The 26,463-nt window shown below is 48.1% G+C and overlaps 1 protein-coding gene across 4 annotated transcripts in view; it reads right to left on the minus strand.

The window, feature by feature from the left end:
* Positions 1–10,874, minus strand: part of WDR75 (WD repeat domain 75) — a 168,135-nt gene extending 157,261 nt beyond the window's left edge. For 2 of the 4 annotated variants that reach the window (XM_073633163.1, XM_073633166.1), the window contains exon 1: positions 10,671–10,872. In XM_073633163.1, coding sequence (XP_073489264.1) covers positions 10,671–10,753 — 83 coding nt within the window. In that variant the 5' untranslated portion in view covers positions 10,754–10,872. Of the gene's footprint in view, positions 1–10,613 lie in introns of all 4 variants that reach the window. The other 2 variants (XM_073633165.1, XM_073633164.1) reach the window with 2 other exon arrangements.
* Positions 10,875–26,463: the final 15,589 nt, after the last annotated feature.

The raw sequence follows: 26,463 nt of genomic DNA on the forward strand, positions 1-26,463 counted from the left end.
TAAAGTGACATTTTTTTTTTTTTTTCTTTTAACCACTTGACCACTGGGCACTTAAACCCCCTTCCTAACCAGACCAATTTTCAGCTTTCGGTGCTCTCACACTTTGAATGACAATTACTCAGTCATACAACACTTTACCCATATGAAATTTTTATCCTTTTTTTCACACAAATAGAGCTTTCTTTTGGTGGTATTTAATCACCGTTGGGTTTTTTATTTTTTGCGCTATAAAAGAAAAAAGACTGAAAATTTGGTAAAAAAATGAATTTTTCTTTGTTTCTGTTATAAAATTTAGCAAATTAGTAATTTTTCTTCGTAAATTTTGGCCAAAATTTATACCGCTACATATCTTTGGTAAAAATAAGTACAACTTGGTGTATATTATTTGGTCTTTGTGAATGTTAGAGAGTCCAAAAGCTACGGTGCCAATATCTGAAAATTGATCACACCTGAATTACTGACGGCCTATCTCATTTCTTGAGACCCTAACATGCCAGAAAAGTACAAATACCCCTCAAATGACCCCTTTTTGGAAAGAAGACATTCCAAGGTATTTAGAAAGATGCATGGTGAGTTTTTTTGAAATTGTCATCTTTTCCCACAATTCTTTGCAAAATCAAGATTTTTTTTTTCTTTTTTTTTTTTTTCACAAAATTGTCATATTAGAAGGTTATTTCTCACACACAGCATATGCATACCACAAATTACACCCCAAAACACATTCTGCTATTACTCCCGAGTATGGTGATACCACATGTGTGAGACTTTTACACAGCATGGCCACATACAGAGGCCCAACATGCAGGGGAGCACCTCCAGGCGTTCTGGAGCGCCCAGGCCAATTCTGACCTTTCTCTCCTACATGTAAAAATCATAATTTATTTGCTAGAAAATTACATAGAACCCCAAAACATTATATATATTTTTTTTAGCAAAGACCCTAGAGAATACAATGGCGGTTGTTGCAACTTTTTATCTCGCACGGTATTTGTGCAGCAATTTTTCGAACGCGTTTTTTTGGGGAAAGAAACAGTTTTGTGCTTTAAAAAAAAACAAAACAGTAAAGTTAGCCCAATGTTTTTGCATAATATGAAAGATGAAGTTACGCCGAGTAAATAGATACCCAACATGTCACCCTTCAAAATTGCACACTCTCGTGGAATGGTGCCAAACGTCGCTACTTAAAAATCTCCATAGGTGACGCTTTAAAATTTTTTCCTGGTTACATGTTTTGAGTTACAGAGGAGGTCTAGGGCCAAAATTATTGCTCTCGCTCTACCGATCGCAGCGATACCTCACATGTGTGGTTTGAACACCGTTTTCATATGTGGGCGGGACTTACGTATGTGTTCGCTTCTGCATGCGAGCACACGGACATGGGCGCTTTAAATTTTTTTTTTTTTTTTTTTATTGTTTATTTTACTTTATTTATTTTAGTTTGACACTTTTTCCCCCCAAAAAAATTTTTTGATCACTTTTATTTCTATTACAAGGAATGTAAACATCCTTGTAATAGGAATATGGCATGACAGGTCCTCTTTACAGTGAGATATGGGGTCAATAAGACCCCACATCTCACCTCTAGGCTGGGAAGCCTGAAATAATAATAAAAAAAAAACGATCTTGGCTTCGATCGTAGCGGTGAGTCGGTAGAAGCACCGGAGGGTGGCGGGAAGGGGGGGGGCGTCCCCTCTCGCCTCCCATAAGAATGATCAAGCAGTGGAACAGCAGCTATGATCATTCCTATGGTGTAGGAAATCGCCGGCTGAAAAAGCTGATATCTGAATGATGCCTGTAGCTGCACCCATCATTCAGATATACCCGCTCAAAGTCAGGGATGTCATATGACTGTGGGCGGGAACTGGTTAAAAATTGCGGAGTATTGCGGGGTATATTGCAGAGTATTGCGGGGTATATTGCAGAGTATTGCAGGGTATATTGCAGAGTAGTGCCCGCGTATATTGCAGAGTAGTGCCCGCGTATATTGCAGAGTAGTGCCGGGTATAATGCAGAGTAGTGCCCGCGTATATTGCAGAGTAGTGCCGGGTATAATGCAGAGTAGTGCCGGGTATAATGCAGAGTAGTGCCGGGTGTTATGCAGAGTATTGCAGGGTATAGTGCAGAGTATTGCAGGGTATAGTGCAGAGTATTGCAGGGTATAGTGCAGAGTATTGCAGGGTGTTATGCAGAGTATTGCAGGGTGTTATGCAGAGTATTGCAGGGTGTTATGCAGAGTATTGCAGGGTATAGTGCAGAGTATTGCAGGGTGTTATGCAGAGTATTGCGGGGTGTTATGCAGAGTATTGCAGGGTATAGTGCAGAGTATTGCAGGGTGTTATGCAGAGTATTGCGGGGTATTATGCAGAGTATTGCAGGGTATTATGCAGAGTATTGCAGGGTGTTATGCAGAGTATTGCAGGGTATAGTGCAGAGTATTGCGGGGTATAGTGCAGAGTATTGCGGGGTGTTATGCAGAGTATTGCGGGGTGTTATGCAGAGTATTGCGGGGTATAGTGCAGAGTATTGCGGGGTATAGTGCAGAGTATTGCGGGGTATTATGCAGAGTATTGCAGGGTGTTATGCAGAGTATTGCAGGGTGTTATGCAGAGTATTGTGGGGTATAGTGCAGAGTATTGCGGGGTATTGTGCAGAGTATTGTGGGGTATTATGCAGAGTATTGCGGGGTGTTATGCAGAGTATTGCAGGGTGTTATGCAGAGTATTGCGGGGTATAGTGCAGAGTATTGCGGGGTATAGTGCAGAGTATTGCAGGGTGTTATGCAGAGTATTGCAGAGTATTGCAGGGTATAGTGCAGAGTATTGCAGGGTATAGTGCAGAGTATTGCAGGGTGTTATGCAGAGTATTGCAGGGTGTTATGCAGAGTATTGCAGGGTATAGTGCAGAGTATTGCAGGGTGTTATGCAGAGTATTGCAGGGTATAGTGCAGAGTATTGCAGGGTATAGTGCAGAGTATTGCAGGGTATAGTGCAGAGTATTGCAGGGTGTTATGCAGAGTATAGTGCAGAGTATTGCAGGGTATAGTGCAGAGTATTGCAGGGTGTTATGCAGAGTATTGCAGGGTGTTATGCAGAGTATAGTGCAGAGTATTGCAGGGTATAGTGCAGAGTATTGCAGGGTATAGTGCAGAGTATTGCAGGGTGTTATGCAGAGTATTGCAGGGTGTTATGCAGAGTATAGTGCAGAGTATTGCAGGGTATAGTGCAGAGTATTGCAGGGTATAGTGCAGAGTATTGCAGGGTATAGTGCAGAGTATTGCAGGGTTGGCTGAGCATTGAGGGATGGATGGATGTGACAGCAATTGTCACTGAGCACCGCTGTGGGCACTACACATCCAGCCCACAGCGGTGCTGCCATCCGATCCCTCCCCCTCTCCCCTCGCACTGTACCGATCGGTACAGAGAGGGGCGGGAGGAACCGGCGTCATGAGATGACGCCAGTCTGTTGACATGTGATCGCTCCGTCATTTGACGGAGCGATCACATAGTAAACGGCCGCGATGAGCGGCCGTTTACCGTGATCCGTGATGCGTCGGGTCCTCTGGACCCGGCGGTCACGGAAGTTCTCGGGTGCGCGCCCCAGGGGGCGCGCGAGAGCAGTATTCTGGGAGGACGTCCATGGACGTCCACCCAGAACTAGCCGACCGCGCTGTTGCCGTCTTTCGGCTATGGCCCGGTCGGCAAGTGGTTAAATTAAAAAAACTTTAAAGAGTATACTTGCAATGGTGTTACACCAAGCGGTCTGTTACCTTTGCTGCGCCGCTTGCCCCCTCTTCTTCTGAGTACCCCCAGGCAAGCTGTGTACTAAGGGGCACCTGATCGGGCATGCTCTTAAGCTGGACTGTCTGCATGTAAGCCATGCCCCCACTTCCTCCTCACAGGAGTTTGACAAACTGCAGCAGGAACCTATGGCTCCCGCTGTCCTCAGTGCCTCCCGTGAGGCATGAAGAGTGAAGCAAAAGGTTTGCATTAATGCTGTAACCAGCAACTGTTCAGCTCTTCCCCTCATGAAAAAGATCAAATTTACACTTCTGCCATGGGCCTATTGATTCAGCAACAAACTTGCCATAACTTGGTAACAAAGTAATATACACATTGTTTTTTGGAGACAAAGATTTCTTCTTGTCAGCATTGTCTTACAAAATTTTATAAGAAACAGCAAAATGCTGCTGTTGCATTGTATTTCTTAACCCCTTGTCGACATCTAATGCTGGTCCTTTAGTGAATTCTGAATGATGGAAGACGGCGGCAGAGTTCCCGATCATGTGACCGCTCTGACTGGCAGTCCAATCCCACCACCATCTTTTAGTTAATGGTGACAGAGTTGTCAGTGTGCTGGGAATGACCAGTGAGCGCGCTCTCAGCGCAAAGCAACCGCACACCATGGAAGCACATGAGTTATGAGGCGCACCCCTCCACCGTTGCGCATATACATTGGGCAGTCAACAAGAGGTCTGACCGCCTGTCAGTATCTGCAACTTGAACTACAAACTGTGCACAGCAAAGCATCACACCTGCGGCGTGTACAGATCTGTCAGGCTGTAACGTTAACATTTAGGGGGGTGGCCAGGGAAGCAGTAAAACCATGTCTCAGCCGTCTGTTTTTATCGCCCTCTTAGGCCATCCGTATGAAAAAAAACTTTAATTTTTTCATCTAAAATAAAAAAAAAAAAAAAATGGTTTTGCCTTTAGTTCTCCTTTAACCACGTGACCTCCGGAAGATTTCTTTTGGTGGCATTTGATCACCACTGCATTTTTTTTTTTTTGCCCTATAATCAAAAAAGACCGACAATTTAAAAAAAAAAAAAAAAAAGAAAAAACACATTATATATATATATATATATATATATATATATATATATATATATATATATATATTATTTTTTTTTTTTTTTTTACTTGTAGAGGAGAACCGCACTCTGCTTACAGTTTAGTGCCAGAAATCAGGTCTTCCCACCGACCTTGTATATAGAAAAAAAGTCCAAGAGGTCGCTGCACTTAAAAACTTCTTTGCTTTATTTCACAATATCTTCAGGAGAGATTTACAAAGCAAGTATAATCCTTTCAAGCAATATCAAAGGCAACAAATGCCTACACAGTTTCAGACATGAGTAGTTTCAGATATGGATGGATGGATTACGTTTTGGGCTAGTCAGCTTACGTCCTTCCTGAGATCTATTGAAGCACATCTGAAGGTTTCATTGCAATCATTCATTTAAATACAGGTTAAGTGAAGTACTTAACAAATGGAATCAATATGGCTAATAGTTCAAATCGCATACCATTTAACATCTATATATGCATATGTTTATCTATAACATGCCATTAAAGCAAGGATAAGCAGCAGGTGTCAAATCTCTCATTCTCCTCACTCGCATTTTAATATATTCAGAATACCTATAAAAATGCAGGGAAATGGTACATTCATGAGTAAAAACAAAAAGATATCCCCATCATAAAGTTATTTTATCTGGCTACTTTTAAATGCTTATTCCAGCAATTAAACAAATAAATAAAGATCTAAATCAACATTTAAGCCATATGGAGCAATTGTATTTAAAAAATGTATCCAGTATACTTCTCTTTTTCTTAGAATCAATTCACGGTTGCCCCCTCTCCAATTTTTCTCAATACCTTCTAGGACCATATATTTTAATTGTGATACATTGTGGCCAAATTCCAAAAAGTGTCTCGAACAACGGTAATTGGGTTAGTTTATCTCGTATTGAGTATTTGTGTCTCGCTATCCTGTCTTTTATTTTTTTGTGTAGTCTCCCCTACATAAACTAAACCGCACGGGCACTTTATGGTATAAATTACATATGAGGATTGGCATGTATAGTAACCCCGTATGGGGATACTGAAACCCCTATGTGGATGTGTAAAGTATTTACCTTTAATCATAGAGTTACATTGTATGCATGACAAGCAGGGATACGATCCCAGATTTTTTGGTCCCAGAAAGGTTAGTTTGGCTGCTGCAGCCACAGGTTGATCAGATTTAATCAATTGATCTCGTATCGTTCTACCTTTTCTATAGGAGGACATGGGTGGATTCCAGAATTCCTGTACCATGGGGTAACTGGATCTTAAAAGATTCCAATGTCTTTTTACGATTTGGTTGATTTTGTTGGAGAAGGGATGATACTGCATAATAAAGGGGATTCTCTTGCTTTCCTTTTGGGGTGATCTATTATAATCTGTATTAGTGAGTTTGTTTTTCATTTCATTAAGTCTCTAATCACGGCACAGCGGGTCACTCACGATCCGCTGTACCCTCATCATCTGACTCTTTGGGATGGATGAAAAAACGTTTGGGGGATGAAAGCTATTAAAATGTAGCAATTGGTTACGGTCCGTGGGTTTCACATATAAGTCGGTAGTAATCTGCCCATTGTTCAATTTAAGTAAAGTATCAAGAAAGGAGATCTCATTTTTACCAATTTCAATGTTAAACTTTAATCCAGGTACTAAATGGTTAATGTATTTATCAAATAAGCATAGGCTTTCCATGTTACCATCCCATATAGCGAAAATATCGTCCACAAATCTGTACCAACATTGGCAATGTTTTAAAAATAAATCATTGACATAAATAAAGGACGTCTCTATCATATTCATAAATGCGTTCGCATATGGGGGTGCAACCTTTGAACCCATCGCTGCTCCGTTCAGTTGCAAGAAATGAGTATCCCTGAAAAGAAAATAGTTCTCCTCAAGAGTAATTTTCAAAAGGTCAAGCAGAAATGAAATTTGTTCGGTTTTGTAGATGCCTGATTGAATAAACAATCGCTGACATGACTCTATTCCTAAATCATGTGGAATAATAGTAAATAAACTAGAGACGTCCCATGATATCAGGATGGAATCTGATGACAAGTTTATATCTTGAATTTTTGACAAAAAAATCAGTAGTATCTCTTATAAATGATTTAGTGTTTAATAGCAATGGTGTCAAACACTTATCCAGGTATTGTGCTAGATGTGTTGTCACAGATTCCATCCCTGATACAATGGGACCTCCCGGGGGATTTTTGGGGTCTTTGTGGATTTTTGGTAACATATACAGTACCGGTGTAACCGGATGTTCACATATCAAAAACTCCATAGTTTCATCATCAATGATTTTTTGTTTAACTGCCTTAGTTAAGGTTGTTTTTATCCTTTTTTGTATTTTAAAAACAGGACAGCAATCAAGTCTTTTATAAGTAAGAGTATCACTAAGATGTTTCATAACTTCATTTTCATACATGGATGTGTCCATTACCACAATAGCTCCCCCCTTGTCAGCCGGCTTGATAGTGATTTATATATGTTTTTTCTTTTTTTTTTTTTTTTTTACTGCTATAAAATACATCAAATAAAAAAAATTGAAAACAGATTTAACTTGTACGAAGTATTCTCGCTCTAGTGTTCTATCTGTAAGTTTCTGTATTTAAGGCCAAATAAGAGTCAAGAAGTGAACCATTGCTGGCAGGTAGGCTTTTAACAAAGAGATTCTGTATACTTCTACAATAAAAGCTCTTCTGCCTGCCAGCAATGTATCTCCTATATGTACATTGAGCTCTGAATACTTCTGCTGTACATACCTTGGTACCGGGATAAAATTAAATCAGAATTAAACTCTGCTGCTGATGGGAAAGGTTTTTGCTATATTGTGCAAGTATGCACCTCATATTTGCACTTTGGCATAATTACCTGTGAAAGGGACACCTACAGAGACTTAACAGCCAAAGTGTCATCACAACTGACCTCTTTGCCTGATCTTTCAGGTTCAGCATTTTTGGTTATCTGATTGGCCAGCCTGGATGACTTAACTGAGACACTTCACCTGGTCCAAGCATTCTTGGTATGGTGCCCATGTTGAGCAGATGACTTCCTTTAGTTACAATGCATCAGGCCGTCCGCCCAGGACCGAACCCAGAAGAAAGTGGGGATCACTGAAGTAGCGGTGTCTATTTCAGTGATTTCCAGCTTGCGGGGGGGATCAGACAGGTACGGCATATTCTAATTTCTTAATAAATTTAGGTAAATATGTATTCTGCTACATATTTTTGGTAAAAAAATCACAATAAGCATATACTGATTGATTTGCGCTAAAGTGATAGCGTCTTCAAATTTTGGGATATTTTTATAAAAATGTATTTATTTTTTTTTAAAGAGAAGAAGTATGAGTTTTTATTTTTTTGCCCAATTATACTTACCTAGGAGGATGCTGCATCTATCCCTCGGCGCCTATACACTGAGAACCGAGCAATTGAACACCACCGATGGCTCAGTTCTCACAGATCCCCGAGCGAAGAGCTGCTGAGTGTCAATCAGCAGCTCTCCTTTCTGCTCCTCCATGCTCAGTGGAGTGCTGAGCTGTGGAGGGGCGGGGGGCGGCTCTATCAGTCTCTCAATGTCTTGCTGAGAGGCTGAAACGGGCATCAGCCCAGGCACCTGGCGGATCCAGACTTTATTGACGCAATGACACGGTGCCTGGACTGATGTGTGTGACTTACATGCTGACGTCAGCAGAGAGCGGACGGGTCACAGGAGTGCAATTGCACTCCTGTGACCCATAGGAGAAGCCCAGCCAAACGAGCTTAGGCTGGACTTGTCCTTTAACTAGTAATGATGGTGATCAGCTACGACTGCAATATTTTGGCGGACATTCTGACACATTTTGGGAACCAGTGACACTAATACAGTAATCAGAGCTAAAATATGTACTGTCACTGTACTAATGGCACTGGCTGGGAAGGGATTAACATCAGGGGCAATCAAAGGCTTAACTGTGTGCCTAACCTGTGTTTATGTGAACTGTGTGAGGTGCTTTTACTAGGGGAAGAGATAACATTTATTATACAAGCTCTATCCCTTCCCCCCATCAGAACTGAGATCCGCCTTGTTCACATTAGCAGATCGCAGTTCTGCGTCTCTGCCTGAGAATCGGCGGGTGACAGGATTACACACACACACACACACACACACACATATATACATATACACACACACATACATATACACACACACACACACACACACACATACGTATTCTGGTGCACAGCTGCTGCCCGGGAGCAGAAAAACTGCTATAGGGCGGATGGCATGTGGTTAAAGCCTTTAGTTTTGGGTAGAGAGGAGAGGGATTAGAATACCTGTCAGTTATCTACTGAGGTCTGTGCCCCCGTTAGAGAGAGATTCACCCTCTCTATTTACCATCATCATGAAACGTAAAAGAAAATCCCAAATTTCAGGTTGCCACCAGAACAGGATTAGTGGGGATCTCTTCCAATGGGGCCACTAGTTCTGGTAACCCCAGTGACAACCAGGAATTTACTAATTTTAGAGGGTTTTTCTCTCACTTCCTTGGCTATAGAACAGGAAATGAAGAGAAATCTACTTAATTGGACACTGATGGCAAAAATAGGGGGTTATAACCCTCCCTTACACTTACTAAAGGATTTTGCCTTTAGCTCTCATTTAATCACTAGGGGACCAGCGATGTACCTGTAAGTCGCTGGATTGGAAGGGTGATATTTTTTTCAGACGGCGATTCTGAAAAAAGCTAGTAAAAGTAATCCAAGCAACTAAAGCGCTGCTGGATTACCTTTACATGCAGCAGAAGGGGGTCTGCTCCTCCCACCGCTGCTTTTACTGGGCTGCTGTCACTTTTGGTTTCGGTCCCATGTAAACAAGCCATTACCGGCTTGCATAAGCATCAGATCAAATCAATCCTGATTTGATCTGATGCTTTGGAGGGCAGAGGAGAGATCTGAGGTCTAATAGATTCCAGATCTCTTCATAAAGAGGACCTGTTGTTCATCCCCTGTGATAGCAATAAAAGTGATCAAAATAAATAGCAATAAAAAAATTCCCCCTCCTGCTTGAGTGAAGATGTGAATGCGTACGTCAGTCCCACACGCAATGTAAACAGCGACTGCGCTACATATGCAAGGTATCGCCACAAAAGTCTGAGCGAGAACAATAATTTGGTTCAAGAAATACTATGTACCTACCTGTAAAAGCTTTTAAAGCGTTGCTTAGAGAGATTTTTAGACACTGTAGTTTGCAGTTGTTCCACAGGCATATGCATTTTTAAAGCATGACATGATGACATGTTTGACATATATTTACTCAGAGTAACATCTTTTATGTTTTACTAAAAATAAAATGGGCATTATGTAGTGTTTGTGTGCACTAATATTCATTAAAGTGTATCCCCCCCAAAAAAAGTGTTTAAAAACCCCCGCGTAAATACCGTGTGACATAAAAAATTGCAACACCCACCATATATAGAGGCTCTGCTAAAATAAATAAATATATATATATATATATATATATATATATATATATATATACACACACACACATTATATATATATATATATATATATATATATATATATATATATATATATATATATATATAAATATAGAATGCTTGGGGGTTCTAGGTACATTTCTAACAAAAAAGAAATGTAGATATTTACATATATGTGAGAAGTGTGAGAACTGGCTCGGAGCTGAAGTGGTTAAACATATTCATACACCATGAAGCACTGGCAAATATGCCAGCACTGTGCACCTGAAAAAGAAACTGTTACCTACCAAACTAATACAAATAGTCGTGCAGAACATGAGCCTGGAGTATCAGCTTCCACTTACTTGGCATCAGCAGAGAACACGGCTCTCCGGTTATTAATCCTGCTCCCCCCGCATCGAACAACACGAACTTCTTCCCCCTCCATCACTCAGCTGTACAATCCCCACACAACGCACATGTGTCTCCCAGGGAGAACAGGAAGCCACAGACACCAACAGGAAGCCGGAAACACCATAGAGTACAGACGGAGAGCGAGAGTCTCCACACAGACATTCTCACGTCTACGTGCTCGTCTCCGCCACTAGAGTGCACACTCCCGGGATTCAGGGTGGCAGACTAGTCACTTGGAGGTCCGGTGTTCTGTCAAAATAGCCAACACTGTGCTGTCTTACTCCATCACAATGAAATAGAATGTGCTTTCCCTTTGTATTCTGCAGCAGCAATAGACATTGTTTTATTATTATAATAAATAAAATGCGATTATGTCACTTAGTACTAATTGTAAGAGATATTGGTCATGAGTATAAAAGGTCAATGCGTTTTTCCAGACGTCTAATATTTATTAATAGAGTTTATGAGACAAATGTCACATTTCAATGTAATTTTAACTATATCCCAGCATGCCATATTTTACTGCGCTCCAGCATGCCATATTAACCATGATCATATCACCATGTCTTAGCAAGTGAAGTTTTACTGCATTCCAGCATGCCATATTAACCATGATCATATCACCATGTCTTAGCAAGTGAAGTTTAACTATCATTTTCACCTTATCCCAGCATGTTGTAGTACACTATTAACACATTTCAGCATGCCATATTTCACCATCGCTTTCATGCCGCCCCAGCACATTGTAGCTCACCCTGACTTTCACCATGTTCCAGAATGCCATTGAAAAAAGGAAGGGCTAGAACAACAGCCAAAATCATTGTGATTGTGCTAGCTATATTTCTTTGCAGGGATGAAAAACACAGAGATCGTTCCCTGTGTACAGAGCGCCCAGTTGAACTTCAACACAGCGCTCTGGGCTGATTGTTCACAACTGACCAGCAGGTCCCGGTTGTGAATTATTGGCCTGGAGTCGACAGTCTTCCGCTGTGTACATTGACAGTGGGAGCTGGTCAGGGGGTGCACATGCGCGTGACTGATACCCAGTAGCCGCCCATCCACAATACATTGCAGGCAGTTGGTCGTTAAGTGGTTAAGGCAGAATACAGAGTTCAAGAGTATTGTTTGTGAATAGAGAAGACAGGCTTTTCAGTGTTCTCCAGGTCTGCTAGTCCCAGATCAGGGTCTGGAGCTTGGAGACTTTGAAGAAATTTGTGTGGGAAGAAGCCTCCAATCGTGTGTCCCCGGTCTTCCTGGAGGCCTGCAGGCTGTGTGAGTATGCAGGTGTGCATGCTCATTATAAGCCAAGCCTGGGCCTAGTTCATATCACCCATTAGCAGACAAAGCCCTTGTTGGAAGATAGAGATGCCAGGAAAGGTGACCTACTTAGGAGATGAGACTCTATCCATGTTGGGGAGATTCCCTTACCCACAGGGCTGGGAGAGTTGGGACAGCTAAGTGAATCAGCAGAAAACATAGCTGAGGCAACTAGCAAGTCCAGGGGTTTGGATGGGGATCTATAAGTCTCTGGAAGAATGAGAGAGCCCGGGATGCTGCGCGAATCTATCTAGAGGCCAGGAGCGGGCCCATGCAGCAAAATTCTGTAGCAAAAGGCTGAGTGAACCAAGAGAGCCAGGGAGCTGGGTGAAGTAACTTGACAAGAGCAGCAGTGCTGCTGAAGAGAGCAAGGGGGCCTAGTCTCTACTCTAATTCATCCCAAAGGTGTTCTATTGGGTTGAGGTCATGACTCTGTGCAGGCCAGTCAAGTTCCTCCACCCCAAACTCACTCATCCATATTCTTATGGACCTTGTTTGTGCACTGGTGCGCAGTCATGTTGGAACAGGAAGGGGCCATCCTCAAACTGTTCCCACAAAGTTAGGAGCATGAAGTTGTTTAAAATGTCTTGGTATGCTGACGCCTTAGGAGTTCCCTTCACTGGAACCAAGGTGCAAAGCCCTACCCCTGAAAAACAACCCCACGCCGTAATCCCCTCCTCCACCAAATGATCTGGACCAGTGCACAAAGCAAGGTCCACAAAGACATGGATGAGCGAGTTTGAGGTGGAGGAACTTTACTGCCCTGCGCAGTGTCCTGACCTCAACCCGATAGAACACTTTTTGGATGAATTTGAGCGGAGACTGCGAGTCAGGCCTTCTTGTCCACATCCGTGCCTGACCTCACAAATGCACTTCTGGAAGAATGGTCAAACATTCCCATAGACACACTCCTAAACCTTGTGGACAGCCTTCCCAGAAGAGTTGAAGCTGTTATAGCTGCAAAGGGTGGGCCAACTCAATATTGAACCCTACAGACTAAGACTGGAATGCCATTAAAGTTCATGTGTATGTAAAGGCAGGTGTCCCAATACTTTTGGTAATATAGTGTATATAGACCATGATGATATCTCTGTAGGTCTCATGGACAGTGTTCACATCCTCAGGAGATGTGTGGACAGTAGATGGATATCCAGCCTTTCATTAAAATCCCTTCCACCCATTTGTAGGGTGGAACATGTAACATGTTCCAGCATCTGCAGCCTTTCCCCACCAGTGACAGTGGACCGGGGATCTTCTGCCCACAACCACTGTCACAATTTGAAACCAGCGTGGCAGTGGGGGGGCTCCACCCACATGGCCGTGTCATGCATTCACAGTTTCCTGTGAATAAATGCCTACAAGTACCATCAGCCATTGAGGCTGTACAAGCAGACCGCTATCCTGAGAATGTGCAGGAGCTGATCGTGAGTGCAATGTTCTGCAGGCTCCTTTGGAAAAAAATTAATGCACATTTTTTTTTATCTGCACAAAAAAATGCAAGTTAGACTTACCAGTAACTTGTTTTCCAATAGGCTTTCAGGACAGCACCCAAGAGATCATGGCTTCTCCTCCCAGAGGAAACACCTCATCAATCAAGTCTTTAATAGGAGGCCTGCATGTTGCTTCCATCAATTGTTTGTAGAGAACCTCCAGCCCCAGCTGCAACACATAAGCGACAGTTATATCATAGTATTACAGCAACAGAATAAATAGGGCGGCTTACTGCTGTCCTGAAAGCCTATTGGAAAACAAGCTACCGGTAAGTCTAACTTGCGCTTTTTCCAAAACGTCTTTCAGGACAGCACCCAAGTGGATTATCAAGACTTACACCATTTAGGGTGGGACAACAGCCTGTAAGACTTTCCTTCCGAAAGCCTGGTCCCCAGCCGTCATGAGGTCTAACCTATAATGACGGGCACAGGTCGTCAGGCTTGTCCAAGTAGCTGCCTTACAGATTTGTTTGGGGGTGGCACCAGCTTTTTCTGCCCAACTCACCGCCGAAGCTCTTGTAGAATGAGCCCGGATACTCACTGGACTCTCTTGGCCTGTAAGGGAATAGGCTTCTAAAATAGCCATTCTCAACCATCTGGCAATGGTTCCTCTGGAAGCTTGTCTTCCTTTTTTATTACCAACAAATAAAATGAATAATGCGTCTGAATGTCTAAAGTCTTTAGTGGCTTTCATGTAACTCAAGACTGCTCTTTTAACATCCAGCGTATGGAATTCTTCTTCCTTCTTACCCGATGGATTAGAACAAAATGTAGGAAGTATTATCTCCCTGGTTCGATTCTGGATCGAAGCGACCTTCGGCAAAAAATTAGGATCCGTCTTCAGAACAATTCTGTCTGAAAAAATAGAAAAATATGGCTCCCTGATTGATAAGGCTTGCAGCTCGCTGACTCTTCGAGCTGTTGTAATAACTGTTTTCAAAGTAACTAGTTTCAGGGAGGCTAAATTAATGGGTTCAAATGGTTCCCTGGTCAGGGCCTGTAGAACAACTGATAAGTCCCATACTGGACAACTTTTGATCACCATTGGTCTAGACCAGGTGAGAGCCTTGAAGAATCTGATCACTAAGGGTTCTGATGAAATAGATTTTTCCAAAAATACCCCCAGTGCAGCAACTTGCACTTGAACTTGAACTTGAACCTTGAGAGTGCTGACCGCTAGGCCCTTGTCCGCTCCATCTTGCAGGAATTTCAGAATAGAGAAAATCTGTTTTAATCATCTGCTGGATGCTATGCACCAGGAGTTGAAGACTTTGGAATATATTGTTCTTGTAACCTTTTTTCTGCTAGATAGGAGGGTAGTCACCAATCTATCCGAGAAACCTTTTCTCCTGAAGAGCTGCTCCTCAGAAGCCAAGCCGTGAGTTTTAGCTTTGCTACTTCCTGGTGAAGTAACAGGAGGTCTTGTCTTAACGAAAGGTGCCAATACGGTTTTAGTTGCATCTGTAGAATTGATGAAAACCAAGGCCTTTTGGGCCAGAAGGGAGTGATGAGGATCACCGTCGTATCCTCTTTCCAGGTTTTTGTTATGACCTGAGGGATAAGCTGAAACGGGGGGAATGCGTAACAGAGGTGAAATTTCCAACTGTGCGCCAGAGCGTCTACTCCCAGTGCTGACACGTTCCTGTTCAGGGAGAAGAAGCGAGACACTTTCCTGAGTCGCAAAGAGATCCACTCTTGGCCGCCCCCATTTCTTAACGATCAAATGGAAGACATCTGAATTCAATTGCCACTCCGCTTCGAATACCTGGTTCCTGCTGAGGAAGTCCGCTACCCTATTTAGAGTCCCCTTTAAGTGGACCGCGGACAAGGATAGAGTATGGAGCTCTGCCCAACTTAGAATGCCTCTTGCTAGGTCTTGCAGAACTCTGCTTCTGGTTCCCTCCTGTCTATTTATGTAGGCCACCGCCGTGGCATTGTCTAACATGATCTCAGTATGCTGTCCCTGGACTTCTGCAAAGGTCAGTAAGGCCATTTCTACCGCCTTTAATTTCCTCCAATTTGAGGACCTCAGTGCTTCTTTTGTGGACCACGAGCCGTGGGCGTGGGCCCACCGACCGTTCATGTAAACCCCCCAACCCCAGGAGCTGGCATCGGTTGTTAACCTTACCTGGGTTGGGAAGGACCATAACAGGCCTTCTGAATACCTTGTCTGGTTCTTCCACCACCAAAGACTCCTTTTTACTGTGATGGGGATCTTCAGTAGTGAATCCAGTGAATCTTGCTGGTGATCCCAGGTTTTTAACAAAAAAAACTTTGCAGAGGTCTGAAGTGGAGATTTGCCCACTGAACTGCCGGTATGGAAGAGGTCAGGGTTCCCAACGCTGACATGATCTTCCTGATGGACAGAAGCTGACTGGACTGTAACAGTGACACCACTTCTACCAACGTTTTCTGTTTTTCTTCTGGAAGAAAAATTTTTTGCTCCAAAGAGTTGATATGGAAACCCTGCAATAACACTTCCTGTGAGGGAATCAGATTTGACTTTTGGAGGTTTAAGATCCACCCTATAGATTCTAGGTGAACACGGGCTCTGACCAAGTTTTCCTGAAGACCTTCTCTGGTTTGAGCAAAAAACAGCAGGTCGCCCAGATTAGGAATCACCGAGATTCCTTCTAGGCGCAGAGGCGCCAATGCTTCGGCCATTATTTTCGTGAACACCCTTGGGGATGATGACAGACCGAATGGGAGTGCTCTGAATTGAAGATGTACCACCTTCTTCCCTTATTTCAGTGCTAACCTCAGATATTTATGGGACCTGGCGGCAATAGGAATGTGGAGGTAGGCATCTTGTAAATCTATTGATGCCATGTAGCACCCTTGATTCAGGAGGTTTTTTACTGAGAAAATGAAATGCATCCAAAATCTTCTGTACTCTAAAGATTTGTTCAGCATTTTGAGATTTATGATGAGGTGGAATTTTCCTGAAGGTTTCCGAACCAGGAATACATGTGAGTAGAAACCCTGGAAGAACTCGCCTGTCGGGACCGGAACAATGACTCTGGAATTTCACCTCCTGAATTAGGGACTTCATGGCGAAAGCCTTGACCGGATCCCTTGGGATGTTTGTCACCAAGAATCTTTTTTGGAGGTTCTTCCGTGAATTCTATCACGTATCCCTGGGAGAGCATATTCACAATAAACTGGTTTTAAGTAATGGCTCTCCACTGAGGAAGAAACTCCTGGAGTCTTCCTCCGACCTTAAGAGGGGAGTCATTGCAGTTTTCCAGAGGTTGTAGGAGGATGGAAGAGCACTCCACTCCTACCTTTGGGCTTCTGGGAAGACCATGGCTTCCTCTTGCTCTGCGTTTTTCCTTCCTGCTGTCCTTTTTGAGGCCGAAAAAAACGCTTACGGGTCTGCACCGGTTTCTTCTTGACTGGAAATTACTTCTTTTTTTCAGCCATACGGTCAAGAATGGACTCTAGCTCCGAACCAAACAGCAAATCTACTACACAATCGGTTTTTAGATGCAGCATCCAGCGGGGAACAGAGAACAACCACCTGTCTGCAGAGAAAAGAGGGGCAGCACTCCCAGGCGTACAGGCTCTCCCTGAGCACAGAAGAGGGAGCCCACAGGACCGTCCTACAGGAGGCAAGTGGGAGGATCACTCTCCTAGAAAAAAAGACTGATAGGTAGGGTTGCCACCTTTTCTTCAAGCCAAACCCGAACACTTTCACGTCGCACGGCAATTTTTTTGTAGTACACTCTATAGAATTGTAAAATACCTGGGACACCTCTTGGGTTACCCAAAGTGAGTAGTAATGAGGTGTGCTACGGTGAACATTGGCCAAATTGCATTAGAAGTGTGGGGGGGGGGGACTTAAAAGGGCATGGTTAAATAAAACAAAAGCATTTGTGTACTCATAAAATGTGATTTGATTAATAAAAGAATTGTCAGTTAAAATTGTCAGTTAAAATATGAAACTAGCCTACCTTAAAAGTGGACACTGTCAGCCAGTAGAGCACTGGACGGTGTCAGTAGAGCACTGGACGGTGTCAGTAGGGCAGTGGACGGTGTCAGTAGGGCAGTGGACGGTGTCAGTAGGGCAGTGGACGGTGTCAGTAGGGCAGTGGACGGTGTCAGTAGGGCAGAGGACGGTGTCAGTAGGGCAGTGGACGGTGTCAGTAGGGCAGTGGACGGTGTCAGTAGGGCAGTGGACGGTGTCAGTAGGGCAGAGGACGGTGTCAGTAGGGCAGAGGACGGTGTCAGTAGGGCAGAGGACGGTGTCAGTAGGGCAGAGGACGGTGTCAGTAGGGCAGAGGACGGTGTCAGTAGGGCAGAGGACGGTGTCAGTAGGGCAGAGGACGGTGTCAGTAGGGCAGAGGACGGTGTCAGTAGGGCAGTGGACGGTGTCAGTAGAGCAGTGGACGGTGTCAGTAGGGCAGTGGACGGTATCAGTAGAGCAGTGGACGGTGTCAGTAGGGCAGAGGACGGTGTCAGTAGGGCAGTGGAGAGTAACAGATTAAATATCAGACAGTGTCTGTGGCCCCCCAATAGAGAACTCCATTACAGCGAGACAAAAAAACCCTTACCTTCCAGGAGCCGCTGCAAAGATGTGTGTGTGAACCTGTTAGGGGCGGAGTCTGTAATACCATGCTTTCTCCTGCAAAAGTGTCCCTGTTTGCTAGGATACCAGTCCAGTGGCCCTCCATTCACTGTCTCTGGCGGCATCAGTGCCGGCGCCGGTGGCTGGGTGGGAGAGAGAGCGCGCACAGACAGTGCAGTGTGACCTGGCTGCAGGACATTAGCCCCACTGAAGCTGGGGGAAGTGCGTGCTGCTTGGGGTAGCTGGCAGAGGAGGGGGGCTGACAGAGAGGAGGGGGCTGACAGAGAGGAGGGGGGTGGCTGACAGAGGAGGGGGGCAGACAGAGAGGAGGGGGAGCTGACAGAGAGGAAGGGGAGCTGACAGAGAGGAAGGGGAGCTGACAGAGAGGAGGGGGGGCTGACAGAGAGGAGGGGGGCTGACAGAGAGGAGGGGGGCTGACAGAGAGGAGGGGGGCTGACAGAGGAGGGGAGCTGAAGCTGACAGAGAGGAGGGGGCTGACAGAGAGGAGGGTGGCTGAAAGAGGAGGGGTGGCTGACAGAGGAGGGGGGGTGGCTGACAGAGGAGGAGGGGGGCTGACAGAGGAGGAGAGGGTGGTTGACAGAGGAGAGGGGGGCAGACAGAGAGGAGGGGGGCTGACAGAGGAGGGGGGCTGACAGAGGGGAGGGGGGCTGACAGAGGAGGGAGGCTGACAGAGAGGAGGGGCTGACAGAGGAGGGAGGCTGACAGAGAGGAGGGGCTGACAGAGGAGAAGGTGGCTGACAGAGGAGGGGGTGGCTGACAGAGGAGGTGGGCTGACAGAGAGGAGGGGGGCTGACAGCTGACAGAGGAGGGGGGCTGACAGCTGACAGAGGAGGGGGTGGCTGACAGAGAGGAGGGGGGCTGACAGAGGAGGGGGGCTGACAGAGAGGAGGGGGGCTAACAGAGGAGGGGGGGTGGCTGACAGAGGAGGAGGGGGGCTGACAGAGGAGGAGGGGGCTGACAGAGAGGAGGGGGGCTGACAGAGGAGGGGGGGTGGCTGACAGAGGAGGGGAGCTGAAGCTGACAGAGAGGAGGGTGGCTGAAAGAGGAGGGGTGGCTGACAGAGGAGGGGGGGTGGCTGACAGAGGAGGGGGGGTGGCTGACAGAGGAGGAGGGGGTGGTTGACAGAGGAGAGGGGGGCAGACAGAGAGGAGGGGGGCAGACAGAGAGGAGGGGGGCAGACAGAAAGGAGGGGGACTGACAGAGGGGAGGGGGGCTGACAGAGGGGAGGGGGGCTGACAGAGGAGGGAGGCTGACAGAGAGGAGGGGCTGACAGAGGAGGGAGGCTGACAGAGAGGAGGGGCTGACAGAGGAGAAGGTGGCTGACAGAGGAGGGGGTGGCTGACAGAGGAGGTGGGCTGACAGAGAGGAGGGGGGCTGACAGAGAGGAGGGGGGCTGACAGCTGACAGAGGAGGGGGGCTGACAGCTGACAGAGGAGGGGGTGGCTGACAGAGAGGAGGGGGGCTGACAGAGAGGAGGGGGGGGCTGACAGAGGAGGGGGGCTGACAGAGAGGAGGGGGGCTAACAGAGGAGGGGGGGTGGCTGACAGAGGAGGAGGGGGGCTGACAGAGGAGGAGGGGGGCTGACAGAGAGGAGGGGGGCTGACAGAGGAGGGGGGGTGGCTGACAGAGGAGGAGGTGGGCTGACAGAGAGGAGGGGGGGCTGACAGAGAGGAGGGGGAGCTGACAGAGAGGAGGGGGGCTGACAGAGAGGAGGGGGAGCTGACAGAGAGGAGGGGGGCTGACAGAGAGGAGGGGGGGCTGACAGAGGAGGGGGAGCTGACAGAGGAGGGGGAGCTGACAGAGAGGAGGGGGGCTGACAGAGGAGGGGAGCTGAAGCTGACAGAGAGGAGGGGGCTGACAGAGAGGAGGGTGGCTGAAAGAGGAGGGGTGGCTGACAGAGGAGGGGGGGTGGCTGACAGAGGAGGAGGGGGGCTGACAGAGGAGGAGGGGGTGGTTGACAGAGGAGAGGGGGGCAGACAGAGAGGAGGGGGGCAGACAGAGAGGAGGGGAGCTGACAGAGGAGGGGGGCTGACAGAGAGGAGGGGGGCTGACAGAGGAGGGAGGCTGACAGAGGAGGGAGGCTGACAGAGGAGGGAGGCTGACAGAGAGGAGGGGCTGACAGAGGAGAAGGTGGCTGACAGAGGAGGGGGTGGCTGACAGAGGAGGTGGGCTGACAGAGAGGAGGGGGGCTGACAGCTGACAGAGGAGGGGGGCTGACAGCTGACAGAGGAGGGGGGGCTGACAGAGAGGAGGGGGGCTGACAGAGAGGAGGGGGGCTGACAGAGAGGAGGGGGGCTGACAGAGGAGGGGGGCTGACAGAGAGGAGGGGGGCTGACAGAGGAGGGGGGCTGACAGAGGAGGGGGGCTGACAGAGGAGGGGGGGTGGCTGACAGAGGAGGAGGGGGGCGGCTGACAGAGAGGAGGGGGGCTAACAGAGAGGAGGGGGGGCTAACAGAGAGGAGGGGGAGCTGACAGAGAGGAGGGGGAGCTGACAGAGAGGAGGGGGGCTGACAGAGAGGGGGGAGCTGAGGAGGGGGGCTGACAGAGAGGAGGGGGGCTGACAGAGAGAAGGGGGGCTGACAGAGAGAAGGGGAGGCTGCCAGAGAGGAGGGAGGCTGCCAGAGAGGAGGGGGGCTGACAGAGAGGAGGGGAGGCTGACAGAGAGGAGGGGAGGTTGACAGAGATGAGGGGGGGCTGACAGAGAGGAGGGGGGCTGAAGCTGACAGAGAGGAGGGGGCTGACAGAGAGGAGGGTGGCTGAAAGAGGAGGGGGGGCTGACAGAGAGGAGGGGGGCTGACAGATGGGGGGGCTGACAGAGGGGAGGATGGGCTGAAAGAGAGGAGGAGGGGCTGAAAGAGAGGAGGAGGGGGAGCTGACAGAGAGGAGGGGGGCTGACAGAGAGGAGGGGGAGCTGACAGAGAGGAGGGGGGCTGACAGAGAGGAGGGGGGGCTGACAGAGGAGGGGGAGCTGACAGAGGAGGGGGAGCTGACAGAGAGGAGGGGGGCTGACAGAGGAGGGGAGCTGAAGCTGACAGAGAGGAGGGGGCTGACAGAGAGGAGGGTGGCTGAAAGAGGAGGGGTGGCTGACAGAGGAGGGGGGGTGGCTGACAGAGGAGGAGGGGGGCTGACAGAGGAGGAGGGGGTGGTTGACAGAGGAGAGGGGGGCAGACAGAGAGGAGGGGGGCAGACAGAGAGGAGGGGAGCTGACAGAGGAGGGGGGCTGACAGAGAGGAGGGGGGCTGACAGAGGAGGGAGGCTGACAGAGGAGGGAGGCTGACAGAGGAGAAGGTGGCTGACAGAGGAGGGGGTGGCTGACAGAGGAGGTGGGCTGACAGAGAGGAGGGGGGCTGACAGCTGACAGAGGAGGGGGGCTGACAGCTGACAGAGGAGGGGGGCTGACAGCTGACAGAGGAGGGGGGGCTGACAGAGAGGAGGGGGGCTGACAGAGAGGAGGGGGGCTGACAGAGAGGAGGGGGGCTGACAGAGGAGGGGGGCTGACAGAGAGGAGGGGGGCTGACAGAGAGGAGGGGGGCTGACAGAGGAGGGGGGCTGACAGAGGAGGGGGGCTGACAGAGGAGGGGGGGTGGCTGACAGAGGAGGAGGGGGGCGGCTGACAGAGAGGAGGGGGGCTAACAGAGAGGAGGGGGGGCTAACAGAGAGGAGGGGGAGCTGACAGAGAGGAGGGGGAGCTGACAGAGAGGAGGGGGGCTGACAGAGAGGGGGGAGCTGAGGAGGGGGGCTGACAGAGAGGAGGGGGGCTGACAGAGAGAAGGGGGGCTGACAGAGAGAAGGGGAGGCTGACAGAGAGGAGGGAGGCTGCCAGAGAGGAGGGGGGCTGACAGAGAGGAGGGGAGGCTGACAGAGAGGAGGGGAGGTTGACAGAGATGAGGGGGGGCTGACAGAGAGGAGGGGGGCTGAAGCTGACAGAGAGGAGGGGGCTGACAGAGAGGAGGGTGGCTGAAAGAGGAGGGGGGGCTGACAGAGAGGAGGGGGGCTGACAGATGGGGGGGCTGACAGAGGGGAGGATGGGCTGAAAGAGAGGAGGAGGGGCTGAAAGAGAGGAGGAGGGGGAGCTGACAGAGAGGAGGAGGGGGAGCTGACAGAGAGGAGGAGGGGGGCTGACAGAGAGGAGGAGGGGGCTGACAGAGAGCAGGAGGGGAGGTTGACAGAGAGGAGGGGAGGTTGACAGAGAGGAGGGGAGGTTGACAGAGAGGAGGGGGGCTGACAGAGAGGAGGGGGGGGCTGACAGAGAGCAGGAGGGGGGGCTGACAGAGAGGAGGGGGGCTGACAGAGAGGAGGAGGGGGGGCTGACAGAGAGGAGGGGGGGCTGACAGAGAGGAGGGGAAGTTGACAGGAGGGGGGGCTGACAGAGAGGAGGGGGGGCTGACAGAGAGGAGGGGGGCTGACAAAAAGGAGGGGGGCTGACAGAGAGGAGGGGGGCTGACAGAGAGGAGGGGGGGTCTGACAGAGAGGAGGGGGGGCTGACAGAGAGGGGGGGGCTGACAGAGAGGAGGGGGCTGACAGAGAGGAGGGGGGGCTGACAGAGAGGAGGGGGGGCTGACAGAGAGGAGGGGGGGCTGACAGAGAGGAGGGGGGGCTGACACAGAGGAGGGGGGCTGACACAGAGGAGGGGGGCTGGCTTGGTGCTGGGGGAAGAGAGCACACAGTGAGCTGCAGCATTCAGGATTCATTAGCCTAGCGCTGCATTGACAGGGGTGAGGGGGATCGGACTGGGACCGACTCACCACTGTCACCATTCACCAGTGGCAGTGAAACTGCCAAAAATCATTAGCCCTGCTGGAGCAGGGAAAGGAGGGGGGAAGTGTGCTGCTGGCGGGAGAGAGCGCATTCAGGGCAGGCTGCATTTGCCGATCGGCATTGGCACACTGACGGGGGGAGAGGTGGATGGAGGGGAACGCTCACCACTGAAGACACACAGGACAGGAGCCGTCCGGGGAGCAGGTGCTATTTGAGAGTGAGCATCCAGCGACAGGAGGGGGTCACGCTGCTAGCGGGACACAGGACGGAGCGCAGTCTCAGCTACAGGAGTGTGTGTGTGTGGGGGGTGCGCTAAACTGTTAGAGGTATGAACACTCACTTCCCACACTGGCTGGAGCCTATGCTGCTGTGTCCGGGTTTCAGGAGGAGAGAAACCCGGGCACAGCTGTCAAAACCCGGACTGTCCGGGTCATTCCCGTACAGGTGGCAACCCTACTGATAGGTGAGAACCTCTTGTCTCCCAGGAAAGCCCTGAGAGATCATGGCTCCCACCAGAGGCGTTCCTCCAGCTGGAGGAAACACAAAAAAACTGATGGAAGCAACGTGGAGGCCTCCTATTAAAGACTTGATTAATGAGGTGTTTACATGAGAGGAGGAGCCATGATCTCTCGGGTGCTGTCCTGAAAGACGTTTTGGAAATGTGCATTTATTTTTTATTCTTTAACCACTTAAGCCCCGGACCATTTGGCTGGCCAAAGACCAGAGCACTTTTTGCGATTCGGCACTGCGTCGTTTTAACTGACAATTGCGCGGTCGTGCGACGTGGCTCCAAAACAAAATTGACGTCCTTTTTTTCCCACAAATAGAGCTTTCTTTTGGTGGTATTTGATCACCTCTGCGGTTTTTATTTTTTGCGCTATAAACAAAAAAATAGCGACAATTTTGAAAAAAATTCATTATTTTTTACTTTTTGCTATAATAAATATCCCCAAAAAATATATAAAAAAATTTTTTTTTCCTCAGTGTAGGCCGATACATATTCTTCTACATATTTTTGGTAAAAAAAAAATAAAAATCGCAATAAGCGTTAGTATTTTGGTTTGCGCAAAAGTTATAGCGTCTACAAAATAGGGGATAGTTTTATGGCATTTTTATTAATTTTTTATTTTTACTAGTAATGGCAGTGATCAGCGATTTTTATCATGACTGCGACATTATGGAGGACAGAATGGACACTTTTGGCGCTATTTTGGGATCATTCACATTTTTACAGCTATCAGTGTGATTAAAAATGCATTGATTACTGTGTAAATGTTCAAAGGGGGGAGAGCAAGGGGGCGGGACTTTGAGTGAAGCATGTGGTAGCAAAAACATCATTTGGTGAATATAAATGGAGTTTATTGGTTGCCATAAGATAAAAAGCAAGGTACATTGATAAATATGCATATACATGGTGGTAATGCATGGGTAATACAATACATCTCAATCATGACTTGAATATCACAAGAAACAGCAAGCAACAACTTCCCAAAGTGCACCAAAAATATCATAAGGATAAAATTATAAAATATAATAATGCCTGCAGAGACTCGGGCCTCTTGGATCCTTGGGTAGGGTGTATGGTTAGCTAACAAAGCTATATGGATATTTAGTAGCAAGGCGTATGGCAGCTCTACGCGTTTCGTGGCTGAAAGGCCACTCGTCAGGAGCCAGCACTTGATGTTTCTAAAAGTAGAGATATTGGCATTAACTTAGGTAATAAATAATAGAATGAGTGCAGAGGTGAGCGGGGGTGAAACTAAAACGGCCCCCATATCCAATGCATTCTAACTTACTCGAGTTCAAAAAGAAGGCGGTGTGATGTCGGGCGACACGAGCCATCCAGGCGTACTCCCCACTGGGAGCCGCAGCGGGCAGACCAGCAGCGGCGCCCCACAGGTGCCAACCAGGGTGGGCACGGAACCAGGCAACCTAGGTGTGAGGTGAGAGGTAAGGTGAACCAGGGTGTTCACAAGAGGAAAGTGAGAAGCATGAGGGAATGAAGAGAAGAAGAATGGTGGAAGGGGGAAGAGGGGAAAAAAGGTGAAGGTGAAAGCTAACGCCACAAAGGTGATGGGAAGAATGAGTGAAGAAGAGGAAAAGAAGGAAAGAGTGCCACCAATGAAGGAAAAGAATATAGTGTAGAAAACAATTGTGATGATTGGATACCTGGGATCAAGGTTAGAGTGGTTGGAGAGAAAGAGAACCTGAGTTGTGTGTTGACCGGTGTGAAGAGGAGCCTCGTATGCCGAGCACCGCCCGGAAGGCGCCAATATGAGCACCGCAACAGGACCGCCCACTGACGTTACGCCGCATAGCATTACAAGGGGAGGGGTAGGACGTGCCGGGCGTCAGGTCCGGCCAGCCCGCACCAACAATCCCTTAGTATGCTTGCGAGCGTGGCTCCCACGTGTCAAGGCGTGACGGCGCTCGAACGGGCGCCGCACGTCCAACATGGGATGCGTGACGCTGATGCGTTGTGGCGGTGCCCACACCCCCCCAGGGCACACAAGGGGCAGGGAGTGGGAGGAGGCCCGCCAGACACATCACAGCTCCCGGGTAGGAAAAATAAAACCCAGACGGCAAGCTAGCCCGGCCAGATCTCACACCACCACCATAAATGAACCGAGACATAATAGCAGATACACTATGAGTAAGAAGGAGATACTACAATTCAATAAATTAATAACAATGTTACTATGGATAAAACAGTAATTAGGTAAATCTCCAAGGGCAATTCTGGAGTCAAACTTAGTTGCAAGATGGAAGACAAAGGCTCGAGCGCCGTCACGCCTTGACATGTGGGAGCCACGCTGGCAAGCATACTGAGGGATTGTTGGTGCGGGCTGGTGCACTCTAACCTTGATCCCAGGTATCCAATCATCATCACAATTGTTTTCTACGCTATTCTTTTACCTTTTCCTTCATTGGTGGCACTCTTTCCTTCTTTTCTCTTCTTCACTCATTCTTCCCATCACCTTTGTGGCGTTAGCTTTCACCTTCACCTTTTTTCCCCTCTTCCCCCTTCCACCATTCTTCTTCTCTTCATTCCCTCACACTTCTCACTTTCCTCTTGTGAACACCCTGGTTCACCTTACCTCTCACCTCACACCTAGGTTGCCTGGTTCCGTGCCCGCCCTGGTTGGCGCCTGTGGGGCGCCGCTGCTGGTCTGCCCGCTGCAGCTCCCAGTGGGGAGTACGCCTGGATGGCTCGTGTCGCCCGACATCACGCCGCCTTCTTTTTGAACTCGAGTAAGTTAGAATGCATTGGATATGGGGGCCGTTTTAGTTTCACCCCCGCTCACCTCTGCACCTATTCTATTATTTATTACCTAAGTTAATGCCAATATCTCTACTTTTAGAAACATCAAGTACTGGCTCCTGATGAGTGGCCTTTCAGCCACGAAACGCGTAGAGCTGCCATACGCCTTGCTACTAAATATCCATATAGCTTTGTTAGCTAACCATACACCCTACCCAAGGATCCAAGAGGCCCGAGTCTCTGCAGGCATTATTATATTTTATAATTTTATCCTTATATTTTTGGTGCACTTTGGGAAGTTGTTGCTTGCTGTTTCTTGTGATATTCAA

The sequence above is a fragment of the Aquarana catesbeiana genome, linkage group LG06 (assembly GCF_042186555.1).
Source record: "Aquarana catesbeiana isolate 2022-GZ linkage group LG06, ASM4218655v1, whole genome shotgun sequence".
In the NCBI taxonomy this organism is placed as follows: Eukaryota; Metazoa; Chordata; class Amphibia; order Anura; family Ranidae; genus Aquarana; species Aquarana catesbeiana.